At 37.9% G+C, this 13,515-nt stretch overlaps 1 protein-coding gene across 2 annotated transcripts in view; it reads right to left on the bottom strand.

Annotated features, from left to right (window-relative positions):
• Positions 1 to 1,131: 1,131 nt before the first annotated feature.
• Positions 1,132 to 13,515, bottom strand: part of LRRC28 (leucine rich repeat containing 28) — a 51,268-nt gene continuing 38,884 nt past the window's right edge. For both annotated transcript variants that reach the window (XM_074916949.1, XM_074916950.1), the window contains 4 exons: positions 12,085 to 12,187; positions 8,353 to 8,528; positions 4,980 to 5,139; positions 1,132 to 2,066 (listed from right to left, as the gene is read on the bottom strand). In XM_074916949.1, the coding sequence (XP_074773050.1) occupies positions 1,994 to 2,066; positions 4,980 to 5,139; positions 8,353 to 8,528; positions 12,085 to 12,187 (512 nt within the window). In that variant the 3' untranslated portion in view covers positions 1,132 to 1,993. The remainder of the gene's footprint in view (positions 2,067 to 4,979; positions 5,140 to 8,352; positions 8,529 to 12,084; positions 12,188 to 13,515) is intronic.

Raw genomic sequence — 13,515 nt, 5'->3', positions numbered from 1 at the left:
CTCCACTGTATAGTACTGAAGGAAAAAAGCTGAAGATTCCTTTTGCTGCTTCAGCAGTAAACCCCGCTGGGTGGGAAGGCCTGTTGGGGATACTAACATTGAAACAAATTAGTGAAATGACAGAGCCAGAAATCCAATAGTACAAAGGCTGCCTGGACATGGCTCTTTCCCCTACTGCAAAGCAGATTTAATAAATGGGATTTATTTTAGAAAGTTTCACAATTCTTAAACAGTAGATGATACTTGCATTCCTGAAGGATTAAGTTCTACATTTCTTAATGCTAATTCAACTCTCTAAAACCAACCCAATAAAACCAGCAAATCTTTTACAAGTAACATGCACAACCTAAAAATTCCACCCTCAAAACTGCCTTTTTGGTACTCTTCTAAGCTCTTAAGATACTCCATTTATTGAAGAGATGCCAGGAAGCCTGCAGCGGGAACAAATGCTTCTTTGGCAAAAGGAAAACATTTTAATGCCTCCTCCCTTCAAAGTATGCACACCTCACCACAACATATGCTAATATACTACCAAATAAGTCTCTTTATCTTACAGGTTTTATAACAAACTGTTTCATTCATGTCTATTTCAGCTTGTAACTACCTACTGCACAGAGAAGCACACTGTGCTGAATCAACAAGTAGTTTATACCTAAGAATTAGAAAGTAAAAAAAAAAAGAACACATTATATTAAAAGAAATTATATATTCCAAAACAAGTCAAGAGGGGCTAATTTTGTATAAACTGTTTCAGTTTAAAATTAAAATTTTAGTCATGCAGGCATTTGGGGCCTTTTTTTCATCCTTTGTCCTTTATTGAAAATGAACAAGATCTAACTAAAAAGGATTCCCATAAATATGATAGAGGGGAAATTTACACTAAATCTGCCATTAATATACAAAAACAAGTGTTACACCCCTTCTGTGAAGATATCTGTGTATGCATGTATACCTAGACATGGAGATACACATACCTCCCCCTGGATTTCCAGCCTTCTCTGAGGCACACACTCCACTGACACACTCACGAATCAGCCAAATGCTGAATCTAGATGAAGACCAACTCTTTGCAGATCTACAAATTGGCAATTGTAAAAATATAATAAATATAAAGATTTACTATCACATTACTGGTTTTTTTTTTTTTAAAGTGAATTTGATACTTAAAGTTGTCTTCCTGAAGAACTCAAAGAAGAAAAAGGGGAAGTGTTTTTAAAAATAAAAAACTCAAGTGATGAAAATAAAGAAAACACACCCTCAAACATGCTGGAGCAAGACCACTTAGTGTAGGCATTAGTACTAGCCTTCTTTACTGAAACAGGATCTTTTAGTCTCCAGACGTATCCTAGTTACTCCAATTAAATCAATGTGGCTTCTAATGATACCAGAAAGAAAAGATCTGCTTTTAATACATGGATTTAAATACCACAGTTAACTGTCAAAGACTCAGTATACAACTGGGATAACTATGTTGTGGAAAATATTAAGAGGAGAGGGAGAAAACAAAGCTAAATTCTCATGGAAAGTCACTGGGATCTTTCAAAGGTTTCTGTAGGCTTAGATCTATACATCTGAATTCAGACATAGGGGTGAAGAGGATGGGGGAGTAAGTGAAAACTCATTTGTCATAACTGAACCTTTTTTTTTTCCTGTTAGAGGAATGAAAACTGCCTCAAATGATGCAATGCGTCAACCTGAAGACAGCCACATTTGAAATATACTGGAAATCCTGAAGTCAGAGCTTGTGAATTTGTTTGGTTTGTATGCTGTCTTGGAGGAGAGAGAAGTTAATACTTTTAAAAGCTTGGTATTTACACTTCCGAAAGTTTCTGCAGTTCATCCAAATTTGATAGGGCAGGATTTAAGTGCCTCTTAGCATTCCCGACTGGGCACTTCTGCTGCTTTGGCACACGCGCACACACACAGTATTCCAGTACCAATGGGATACGACGTCTTTAAACTGGCAGCACTCCTGAGTAGTTTTAAATGTTTATCAACTCAGTAGGTCAAAAGTCTGCAGACACTGGGTGGAGCAGCAGTATGCCACAAAACTAACAGTTGTCCTCCTAGAAAAAAAAAAAAGGGGGGGGGGGGGGAACAACAGTTGTCAGTAAAGATTGAAGCTGCTGGCCCCATTCCACAACAGACAATATGCTGGTTTGTAAAATACAGGATTAGCCAATCTCGACACTTGAGAAAAAGAAGGTTCATTTGTTCTATATGAATGCCTGATACAAAGGCAGGGAAACACTGCAGGGGTTCTCAAAAACCTTCCTTGCTTCTTAGTCTTCAGTTTAAAGCAGCAGCAGCATGTGGTTTTTCTTTCTGTGGAGGGTGTGGCTGAGTGTTATAGCCAGTAGGTTTAACAGCTGAAAGGAAAATAGCTGGGTAATTCTTTGCTTCAGCTTTGCTCATGTGTTTCTTAAATTACTGCTTGTAGGCATGAAATAACTGAAGTCCAGTGTTGCCCTTTGGTTCAGCCCAGTGATCAAACTGGGCCCAGACCTTCAGAAAGGACAACTGACAGGTAGTGCTGTCACACTGTGCCAGGTACTACAGCAGGGGTGGCAACATGAAAGTGTGACACTAGCCTCACTGTGACCCTCCTCCTGCCCCCACCCTGGCAGGGACCTAGATATCTGCTTTAAAAACGTTAAGATATGTTTTCTACTAACCCAGAAATCACACTTTACCCAGTGCTCACATCATCTGTGCTTTTCCAGATGCAGAACTCCAGTTCAACACTTAACTATCCTTTCCTATAAGAGGATACCGATTGCGGTACAGAAATCCAGACAGAAGTTACTGGCATGGATGTGGCATGTGGTAATCAGTACTGTTCAAATGTTCAGGATCCCTACCCTGCATGTTTTCATGGTCACTGTAAGCTCTTTATAAATGAAACCCTGTCCTTCGTGTCTTTCTAAACCAGCTATCACACCTCTACAATTCCACATAATCTTACCATGTCAAGTGCACAAGCTACAAAGATAAGGATGTCTGGCTACCCTGTTTAGATCTCATTTTCTGTGGATTTGCATCAAATGTCAGCTACTTAAGACTGTATTCACTGAAGCATTTTGCAGAACACAGTATATTTTTGTCTAAGGGAAGGAATGATAGCTATTTTTTAAACAAGCGAAAACCATGCAGAAATGTGTATTTTCAATTAAAACATTTTAGAATCTTAATATAGCTGTATTCCAGAGGAGCCCCAAAGTATGTTTTTGTTGAGTTACAACTTCAGTAATTCCTAAAGGTGTCTACTGATATGTCTACCATCTTTAACTAAGTTACAACACTTAGCAATTAATTAGAAAATAGAGCACTCCAGTCCAAACTCTCTCATTGGGATTATTTTGTAAAATTTAAGGATTTAGTAACCATCAAATAGTTTTCCATCACTTTCTCAGAACATTACACTGTTCAATGCATGAAAGATATTCTTTATAGCATGATTATAACATCTCATGCCACTCTGAATATTAAGACTGTAATGGGGAAGCAATTTATTGTACTCAACATGAAATCCACTGAATTTCAACATACGATTGAAGTGTAACAGAATGGCAAGTTGAAGTAGGCAATCTCTACAATCAAATCTTTCTAAGAAAGATGACTTTACCAAAATAACATTTATGAAGCCTTCTGGCTGCTGTCCAGATTTGGCATACCTAAACTGCTTTCATTTCATAGAATTGAATTGCTTACAAATCAGGTACCTTTTATTCCACAAACTCACAGCACAATAATCTGTGATACAGCTGTGGAAAATAAGTATCATCAACCTGAATCACCAATTAGCCTCTTTTTTCTTCAAGGTTTTCCTATACAGAAGCAGTTTCTTATTTTTATGGAAGATAACTATTGCAGGACAAAAACTGAGTGGCATTCTTGTGCATTATATATACCAACAAGTAATTTCAGAAAAATTCCTTTTTAAAGCATCTTTCTTTTCTGCTCCCCACCTTTAGGCATATGCTTTGTAACTAATGGAATTCTCTAAAAAAGAACCTGAACATCACATTGGCTTGTTTAACTCCAAGTGACTTTTCTTTAAACCTTCTTTAGTAGGTTTCAAACAGTACCATACTTTTGTCCAAGTAGAATCAGTTGAAATTTCTCTAATGAGCCTTTTCCTTTGCAGAGGGTGGATTCGTTGATATTACAGCTCACGGTAGGCTACAGTATCAACTCACACTAATAGGGGTTAGGGAAAAAATCACTGCAAAGCAATCAGTGCTCACCTTAAAGATATTTTAAATCTTTATCTATATGAGGGCAATATTCCCTGAACCACATGCCAGTTTTGAGTCCCTTGTGTGACTGTACTGACCAGCAAGTCAGGAAGTCTGTGTGGGCCTGTCTACTTGATTTCTGAATCCTGCAGACAGAGTAACAACTGCTACAATAAAAATGGAAGTATTTTTAAAGATGTATTGCTACAAAATGTATGTTACAGTGCAGAACTCTTCCACAGCATATCTCAAGTTAATTAGCATGGAAAGAAAAGCAAGGGTATTTTACCACATAACATTTTAATTAAGCTCTGGCTTTAGAGCTTTTTTCCATCTTTAATCCTACAGCACTTTTATTTGACAGTGGCATTCTCCTTAAGTCAGGGTTGAGACCATCAGGGGAAGTATTGGTGTTAGGTAGTATTTCCTTCCCAAGGCACAGAAGTGCCATGCACGTGCTACTCTACCACAAACAAGTCAATCCCATTATATCAAAACCCTTCCTATCTTACAGCAGTCTGAAACAGGCAAGTGTGGTAGCTCTTGTTAAACAGGCTAACAGCAGTATTCTGGTTGTCTTGTAAATAAAAGATTTGTCAGCTTTTACATGCAATTATAGGACAGGGGCTTTAGATCTGAAAGACTGCTAAGTTTTAAAATAAATTCCTTAAGAATATGCTTTGTTCCATAAGGTGTTTTTCTTCCTAAATGAAACTCCAGTGTAATTTCCTGTATAATTACCCTTGATGCAATCCTGCCATTGGAGTCTCCCTCAAGGGAAAGAGCTTTGGGTAGACAATGGTAAACATAGGCTGGCTGCAGCGGTGGCAGTGTCCCAAGGGACAGTGCAGTAATTCCAAGAGGCTTTTGGGTAGTGAGATTGGAGTCAGAAAGTTCAAATCTAAAGAAAAGAAACAAAAAAAGGCTTGTAACAAAACAATTGAGTGATAAAGTCAAACACAACAAGCATGATCCATGAACAATCCAGAAAACCAGCTGTCTCACATTAAGACTTTGTCAAAAGAACAGCAAGGTAACACGAATTACCACAATTAGGGTGAAGCACATGGTGTTTTCCATGAGTAAACCCAAAAAGTTCAAGTTAAATGTATAGGTTTAGCAACTGGGGTATAAGATTAATTGGGCCCAAATAACTAGGTGAAAATATTATAGCTCAAGCAAATAATAAAAACCAGCAATATATCATAAAGCACTTTTAGACACAAAGGCGATCTAGACAGGCATTTAACAATTAATAACAATACAAAATTCTGAAAGGGACATCAGTAGTATTTTACTAAAATAGTTTATCAACCAGTCGAGCAGGATAGCTAAGCTCACTAAAAAGCCCAAACGCCACCATCAGCAAAAAGGGATCTGAAATATTCAGAATTACTTGAAATACAATCCAGCCCAGCATAATTCTCAAAGGTCCAACCAAAGAGACCACTCTAAAAAGATCAATACATTCATAATCTCTTAAGTGTGCCCCCACAGTTTACAAGATGCCATCATTTTCACCAAAAAGGACTCCAGGGTCATTTCATGGGAAAGAGCAATCATTTTCTCAGGCTTGGCTCAAGCAACATAGTGTTTTATAAATTAAAACCAACATGCTAATCTCCATCTAGAAACTGAGAGACAGCCAAGACAGGTGAAAGACTTTAGGTGCTGAGTAATCAAGACAAGATGCACTACCTAATAAATCAGTTTCGTGATATCACAGTAGTTTCAGCTTTCAAACACTGTGAGGTTTAACCCAATACACAATGTACCACAACGGCCTCACATGAGGTGACAAGCATGACAAATAGCACATTTGCGTCAGAAAGAAAAGGTCACATTCTGTAGCCAAGCAAAGACTGAGGAAAAAGTAGTCCAGTTCCTTCTGTCATACTTACCTAGCAGCCACCAAGTATTTAACAGCACCATTGAAACTGCACATTTCAGCAGCGATAGATCAAATCTGCTGCTTTAATCAGATGTGCCACCTGCTTCCCCAGCACACCATTATCTTCCACCTGTCTGAATTATGCATGACTCCTGCTTCACTGAAATGTGGGTATCACCAGCGGTAATGCATAGTCTTTAATAAGGTCACTCAGAGTAAGAGATGTGTGTGTGTGTCTGTGTATATATTAATATATAAAATCTATATATATAAGCCAGCAATGTGCACTCGCAGCCCAGAAAGCATGGCCAGCAGGTTGAGGGAGAGGACTCTCCCCCTCTGCTCTGCTCTCGTGAGACCCCCCTGCAGCGTTGGGTGCACCTCTGGAGGCACCAACATCAGGACACGGACCTGCTCGAGCGGGGCCAGAGGAGGCTACGAAGATGCTCAGGGGGCTGGAGCACCTCCCCTGTGAGGACAGGCTGAGAGAGTTGGGGGTTCAGCTGGAGAAGAGAAGGCTCCGGGGAGACCTTAGAGCAGCCTCCCAGGGCTGAAAGGGGCTACAGGAAAGGGGGGGAGGGACTTGTCAGGGGGCTTAGTGGTAGGAGAAAGGGTAATGGCTTTAAACTCAAAGAGGGTAGATTTAGATTAGATATAAGGAAGAAATTCTTCCCTGTGAGGGTGGTGAGGTCCTGGCACAGGTTGCCAGAGAGGCTGTGGCTGCCCCCTCCCTGGAAGGGTTCAAGGCCAGGTCAGACAGGGCTTTGGGCAACCTGGGCTAGTGGAAGGTGTCCCTGCCCAGGGCAGGGAGGCTTGAACTAGATTATCTTTAAGGTCCCTTCCCACCCAAACTATTCTATGATATAATAAAAAGACTACATAGTACAGTGTAGCAAACAAGTAGGCAAGATAGCTAAAAAAAGTTTCACCATCTTTTTCAGGTTCTGCACCTTGGCTGCAACTACATAGAATCCTCACAGCCTTGTATAAACCTTTATATTTATATATAAATTTGTATAAATTATACAAATAATTTCTTAAACTGATTTTGCAATGCTATCTTGCTATTCCCAAAACAAACTTCATCAGCATCTTCAGGAACCACAGTCACATAGTTATATTCCAGAAACTGTCTGGAAGTCACAACTGGGTGAGAAAAGTAGTGACTGATGATTTAAAAGATCTTGTACCTGATGTTCTCAAAGACTAGAATTTTACAAACCAAAATGAAACAGCATTTATGATTGTGTAATTTTGGTGCAGCTGATAATCTGATACTAAACAAGTGAAGACCCCTCTCCCCACCATATGCAGAAATAAAAAAAAAAACAAACGACCCCACAAATGAACTGGTCAAATAATAGGTTCTCTATGTCAGTAAATACATTCTCCACAAAGCAGCGCTGTTTCCTACGAACACAGGTTATCCCACCTCTCAACACAAAGCTTTTTCCTTACAGCATGTTTGCTGCAGACCTCCTTGTACTCTTTTCCTGGCAAAGCAATAGTTCAGCAGTTATGATTTATTCCAGTAGCCATGGTACAAGTGACCCCTTATCATAAACTCTCTAATCTTTCCATTGTAACTCTCCACCCTTGTGCTTTCTACTTTCATCTATAAAGCTGACAGATTCCCAGGACAACACAAATAGGGGGGAGTCAACATATCTAAATCTGACAAAATCTGAATCTGCAGGTTATCATCAGATATTGCTAACTCATGTGATTGCATGACGCATAACCAGATGAGCCAAGGGCCACTTTACAGCAGAGTCTGAATTGGGGCAGAACTAAACCAGCTCAGCTGTCACGCTGCACTGAAATGGCCAAGGGCTGCTAGCATTTCTTTTGCCTTATGTATAACAAGTCTGCCAGTTTAGGAGTGTGCTGCCTGGCAAGAAGCTGCATTGTTGGCTGATGCATCTAATCTTGCCTCAGGAACTGTATTTCTCATCTCCTATTGCCATTAAAGAGTTTCTCCTGCAAAAAGCATCCTTCTTTATATAGTCCTCAAGAAAGAAACTATTTGTAAACACCACTCAGCCTTTGGATCTCTGTTTTTTGATATTGGATCGTTTTGTTCTAATACAGCATTTTAAACATAATTTGATTAAATAAATCTTTTAAAATATTAATCCTTGCCCAGCTCTTTGAAATATTCCAATCACTACCAGAAAACACTTCCACTCTTTCCGTAATCGAAACAAAGCAGATATTTCATACCTTTTAAAAATCTGTAGTAGGTGTTATAGAGGGTCCTCATGGCCAGTTCTTGCAAAGGCAGCACACGATCTGTTTCTGTCCCTATAGATTTCACCTCTGCTGGCAGGAACACAGTTAACTGGCCCGATGAAAAAGAGAGCAGTTTGACCTCTGAAACTTGAATCGGAGAACCACAACTAGAGGGACACAAGACATTTAAAAAGTGGTTAGAAAAAAGTAATAACAGTAACTTTATGCAAAACCCAGATGACCAACCCAAAGTATGCCCGATACTGCTTCAGTGCAGCACCCTTCAAGGATTCCTTGGGGAGTGCAGTACATGTTGGGGTTGAAGTAGGTAACCTTTAAAGGTCCTTTCCAACCCAAACTATTCTATGATTCTGTGTTGACACATATTTTCCATAGATTCCCACCTAGTCATGAGACATTGAGAGGTCTTTACTTATATAAAATAATATTCAAAAGCTGGAAGAATGATAACACAATCCTAAGGAGGTGAACCAAGTGTACTACATGTCCCTTACTTTGCCAAAGTGTTAATCTCTTCTAGACTCTGAATGCCATTACTAAATATTTTACATACCTAATAGCTGGCTTCCTCTGTCTTGGATCAACCAGTTGAGAATGGTAATGGATTTCTCAACTGTAATATGTGAGGTAAACAACTGAAATATATAATTTAAGTGCCACTGGGTGATTCTGTACTATACCATTCCCCATCCACAGAGTCCCCTTGGATGATGCAGGGTGGGGAAAGGGAAAAATAAAAACAGCCTAAGCTGTTAAGATACCCTAGTAAGTCTACTAGTCTTGGCCTTCCCAAATCACATAGGGAAGGTTATTTATATCCAAGGAGAGAAACTTAGCTTGTAGTAAAAATAATAACTCTTTACATGAACCCTAATGCAAGCTATCACGCCGAAGAGACATGCAGAGAAAAATTCTACTAAGAGATTGGGGAAGTCAACAGGGTAATTGGAATTGTTTATGACAATTTAAATTTGAAGCCAAGAGCAACTTGTTAGGGCCAGTCCTAACAAATGGAACAGAAACACAAATTTGTCACCCTTCCCAGATATTGGACCTAAACCTGAGGTAACTACACTCGACTTTATCAGATGTAAAAGAAATCCCAAAGTACTTCTCTGATAACAAAGAATCTCATCTCTTCTGATTAAAGGAAAAACAGCCAAAGAAACAAGCAAAAATGAGCAACAGCAAACAGCAAGTCAATAAGCTTCTTGTTAAATATTTCTTTCCTACAAACCATTAAAAAATATTATTTGGAATCAGAGGTCCAATATTCCAACAATCCATTCCTCAGCAATCCATGCCCAATCAGTTAGCTATCACAACAAATAAATCTATAATGTTGTATTGTCCAACTGATTAACCCTGTACCAAGCTAGCCAGAAGACACACCCATAAACTCACTACAGTTTCTGCAGTGCAGAGCTGGGCCATTTGGTCTACTTTATACAAGGGGTGAGCCTATCAATGCCAGACTACAACACTGAAAAACAAAGTAGACAAGCAAAACAGACAAGAGGAATAATCTAAGAGATAGACACCCTTAAATCAGGATGGATTAGGGAATGAATCTCAGCCTACAAGTAATACTGGGTGCAAGAACAAAAAAATTTTTAAAAATCCCATGAAATCCATGGAAATTAAAAAGTGGAACAGAGGATGGTCTAACTATCTGGAAAAAATGGAGTTGCAGAAGAACTCTGGTGAATAAATAACTGGGGAAAAAAAGCTGTGACCACCTATTGGCTGCCTTCAGCAAGACTGACAGATATCTAGCTGCAGACTATGAAATCCAATCTGCAAAAAATAAGATCAAAATTTATTTTGAGTGCTGAGATCATCACCTCTTACATAAAAGACTTTTTCAGTCAGTCTGACTGCAGGATTCCCAGACAGAGATTCATTACTTACACAATGCAATTTATATTCTATTTTCAGAAATCTAGCTTTATGTTAGTAACAGCAGCGCAACAGATTTTATTCTCCAGTGGATGACCAGACAGAGTACTAAAGCCTGGATCTTCAACTCTTGCCTGACCCATGAAAGCTTTGCATTCGTTACTAATGCTTTCTTGGAAAGAACAGAGAAATTCTTCACATGACTATTACCCAAATTTAACATCACTCAGCACTTTATCAGATAAAGAAAACCTTTGGTTTCCTAATAATATATGTAAGTGCTCTTCCCATGTTGAAACATTTCCTTAAAAATTATCTATGCTGTTTTGAGATGGTTTCACAACTACAACAAATATCTGTTTGGTACACAAGTACAAATATTATTTTGCTTATTAAAACTATTTTAAAAATTCTTTATTATTAAGGAAAAAAAATTTCGGTTTTCTATTCCACAGAAGCATTACAACAATTTATTTCATTGCAACTGTTTCAACTTCTTTGGTCTCTTCTACACTAGATTTATAATAATCTCCATGAGAGATACTAGCAGCTAGTCTCACCAGCAGTGTGTACATAACAACAGCAAAAAGAACTGGTAATATCTTCACAAACGGTCAGTGCAAAGATAAAATTATTTTGACTGGGTATAAAATAAGGACTTAAACCATTAGAAAATAAAGAGACACAGTTGTTTAAAATCACCTGAAATAGGACAGTTGGACCAAACTTGTTGGAACATTTCCTGCACTATTACTAGTGGTTTTGGTCACAATCAACATTTTATTACCTTTAGGGTCAATTCAATGACTGTCTTAGAATTTACAATCAGTTCTGAAAGAACAAAAGCTAAAAATTGTTTTTCCTGAAAAACAAAATTAGTAGAAGCTTGAGACTGCACACTGTTCAGCAGAATTATAATCCAACTGCAAGTATTTAAATATCACACAACCAGCTGACACGGGAATATTAGAAAAACCTTAAAATGCCAAGACTCAGCATCTCACATACTGCAGTACAGTGCAGGCTGTAGAGAGGAAATTTATATTTAATGCAAGATTTGCTGAGAGTGAGCATACCAGAAATTTATAATTAGATGGTAATGGGGACAATCCTCTTCTGATCAGTTTTACACCAGTAAGGCTCCATTCATCAGTGGTGCTGATCCTAATTTATGCTAGTGTCAGTGCAGAAAGAATTATACTAGTGTCCTAGACAGACCACTTTTTTCTCACATCCTAGCCACAAACATGAGACAGCCTATGATATTTTTAAAATCCACATGTAAAAATATACCTGTCAATCCATAATTCCTAAAAAAAGTTATTTATTTTAGTTAGTAAGTACCGAGACCTACAAAAAGCTGATACATGTAAAATGAGTGAACGATGTGCATGTGACATTCCAAGAAATGTGAGAACTTATGAACTACACAGATGCTGCCACACATTAAAAAATATTTTCATCATTCTTTAATTCTGAAATTTCTGTGAAGCCTACATTTTTGGACAACCTTTAAATGCAACTAGGATTCAGCTTCAGGCCTTACATTATCATTATAAATTCCTTCAGAATAACTGCACTGTCTGTTATGGCTTAATACTAAAATACTGAAAGTCAGTAATGATCACAGAAGATTTATTACAAAAATAAAACAGAACTGGGAGCTGCAGTAATCTCTTCAAATTAACATCCATTCTGAATCCATCACACAAAAAAATAATCAGTTGTATCATACAGGAAGATATTTATGAGAATTTTTACAGGGAACAGGTGTGTAAAACATTTGAATTAATTCATACCTACCCACTGCAACCAATGACTTTATTATACAGATAAGATGGGAGGCCTTTCAGATGAATATTGTTATCCACATAAACATACTGTAGCTCCCGAGAACGACCTAAATCTGGGTTCAGAAAATACGAAAAGTCAGGGGGAGAATGGATGACATAGTGACAATTATGAGCAAAGCAATTCTCTTTAATTATAAATAAGCTAATCAGACTCAATCTAGGCAAACAAATTTGTATTTCTGAATCGTAAAATTTCAGCCAACGGTTTTATTATGGATGAATTGAAAAGCTGTTCAGAAAGCAGCATTTAAAACTACTAAACCAAAACAACCCTCCCTGAAAATCCCATTATAAATAATTGAATTTTAGCACTGACAAACTCGGAAGTCAGTTTAAAGAAGCAAAGGGACAACTGATTTCAAGTTTTCCGTTCATACTTCAAGTTCACAAAGTCAAACATACATTCAGCATCTGGCCTCATGTCACTGAAATCACAGCTTTGCTGTCTTTGATAAAGCAGTAGAGACAAGGAAGAATGTGGTCTTTCCCACTCTTTCCCCAAGAAGAGATACTTGTTTGATTATATTAGCCATAACCAAATACAACCAGTAATCATTCAGAAACAAGTCTGGGCTGTGTGGTAAATTACAGAACACAAGAAAATATACAAGCATTAAACTGCAGAGTATTATACAAAAAAATCGTATTGATCATCTACTTGTAGCCCCATCTGAAGGTGTGCTTCTTGCGTTATTTCTGTTAAAATATTCATGGCTGGCAGTCAAAGAAGCAAGTACAGCATGTTTAAGCGATACCTTTACAGACTAGAAATATATTAACGTATCTCTAGATAGGAGTATATAGGTATGGAGTAATTTCATTCTGTTTAGAAAATTAAAGTGGGAAAATGGAGCAGAATTAAAAGGGAGAATTTAGGTTTCTAGGAAGAATTCTTGAAAACAAGAATTTTGCTTATCAGCAAGATCTAGTCAGTGGTAAAACTGCTATCAAAAGAAGTGAAAAGCATGCTAATGTGAGACATTTAAAAAGACAAACCAAACAGTGAACTATAAAAAAGTTTCAAACTGGCATGGAAGCTGACATGCAGGATCATCTGGGCAGCCCATTTCATCCTATGCTGCTCAAGATACTGGGTTAGGAAAAGACATATGCATTTAATACAAAGCACAAACCAAGCAAACAATGTTTGAAAGCCTCTCTGCCTGAGAGGGGATAGATGTAACCCAGACAAACTGCATTATGAAAAAATAATTTAAAAAAAATAATCTGTATGTCTCTCAAGTTCTTAAACTTTTATGTTATACAAACTAAGCAAGATAAACAGGCATTTGGCTGAATCAGCCACATTGCAAGATGATACTAATAGGGACCGATTCTGACTTCCCATCTTTACCAACTGTCAATTACCTTGGTTGGCATA

Source organism: Athene noctua, chromosome 13 (assembly GCF_965140245.1).
Source record: "Athene noctua chromosome 13, bAthNoc1.hap1.1, whole genome shotgun sequence".
NCBI classification, from domain to species: Eukaryota; Metazoa; Chordata; class Aves; order Strigiformes; family Strigidae; genus Athene; species Athene noctua.
The sequence above is the reverse complement of the archived record's forward strand: the minus strand, read 5'-3'. Positions and strand labels throughout refer to the sequence as shown.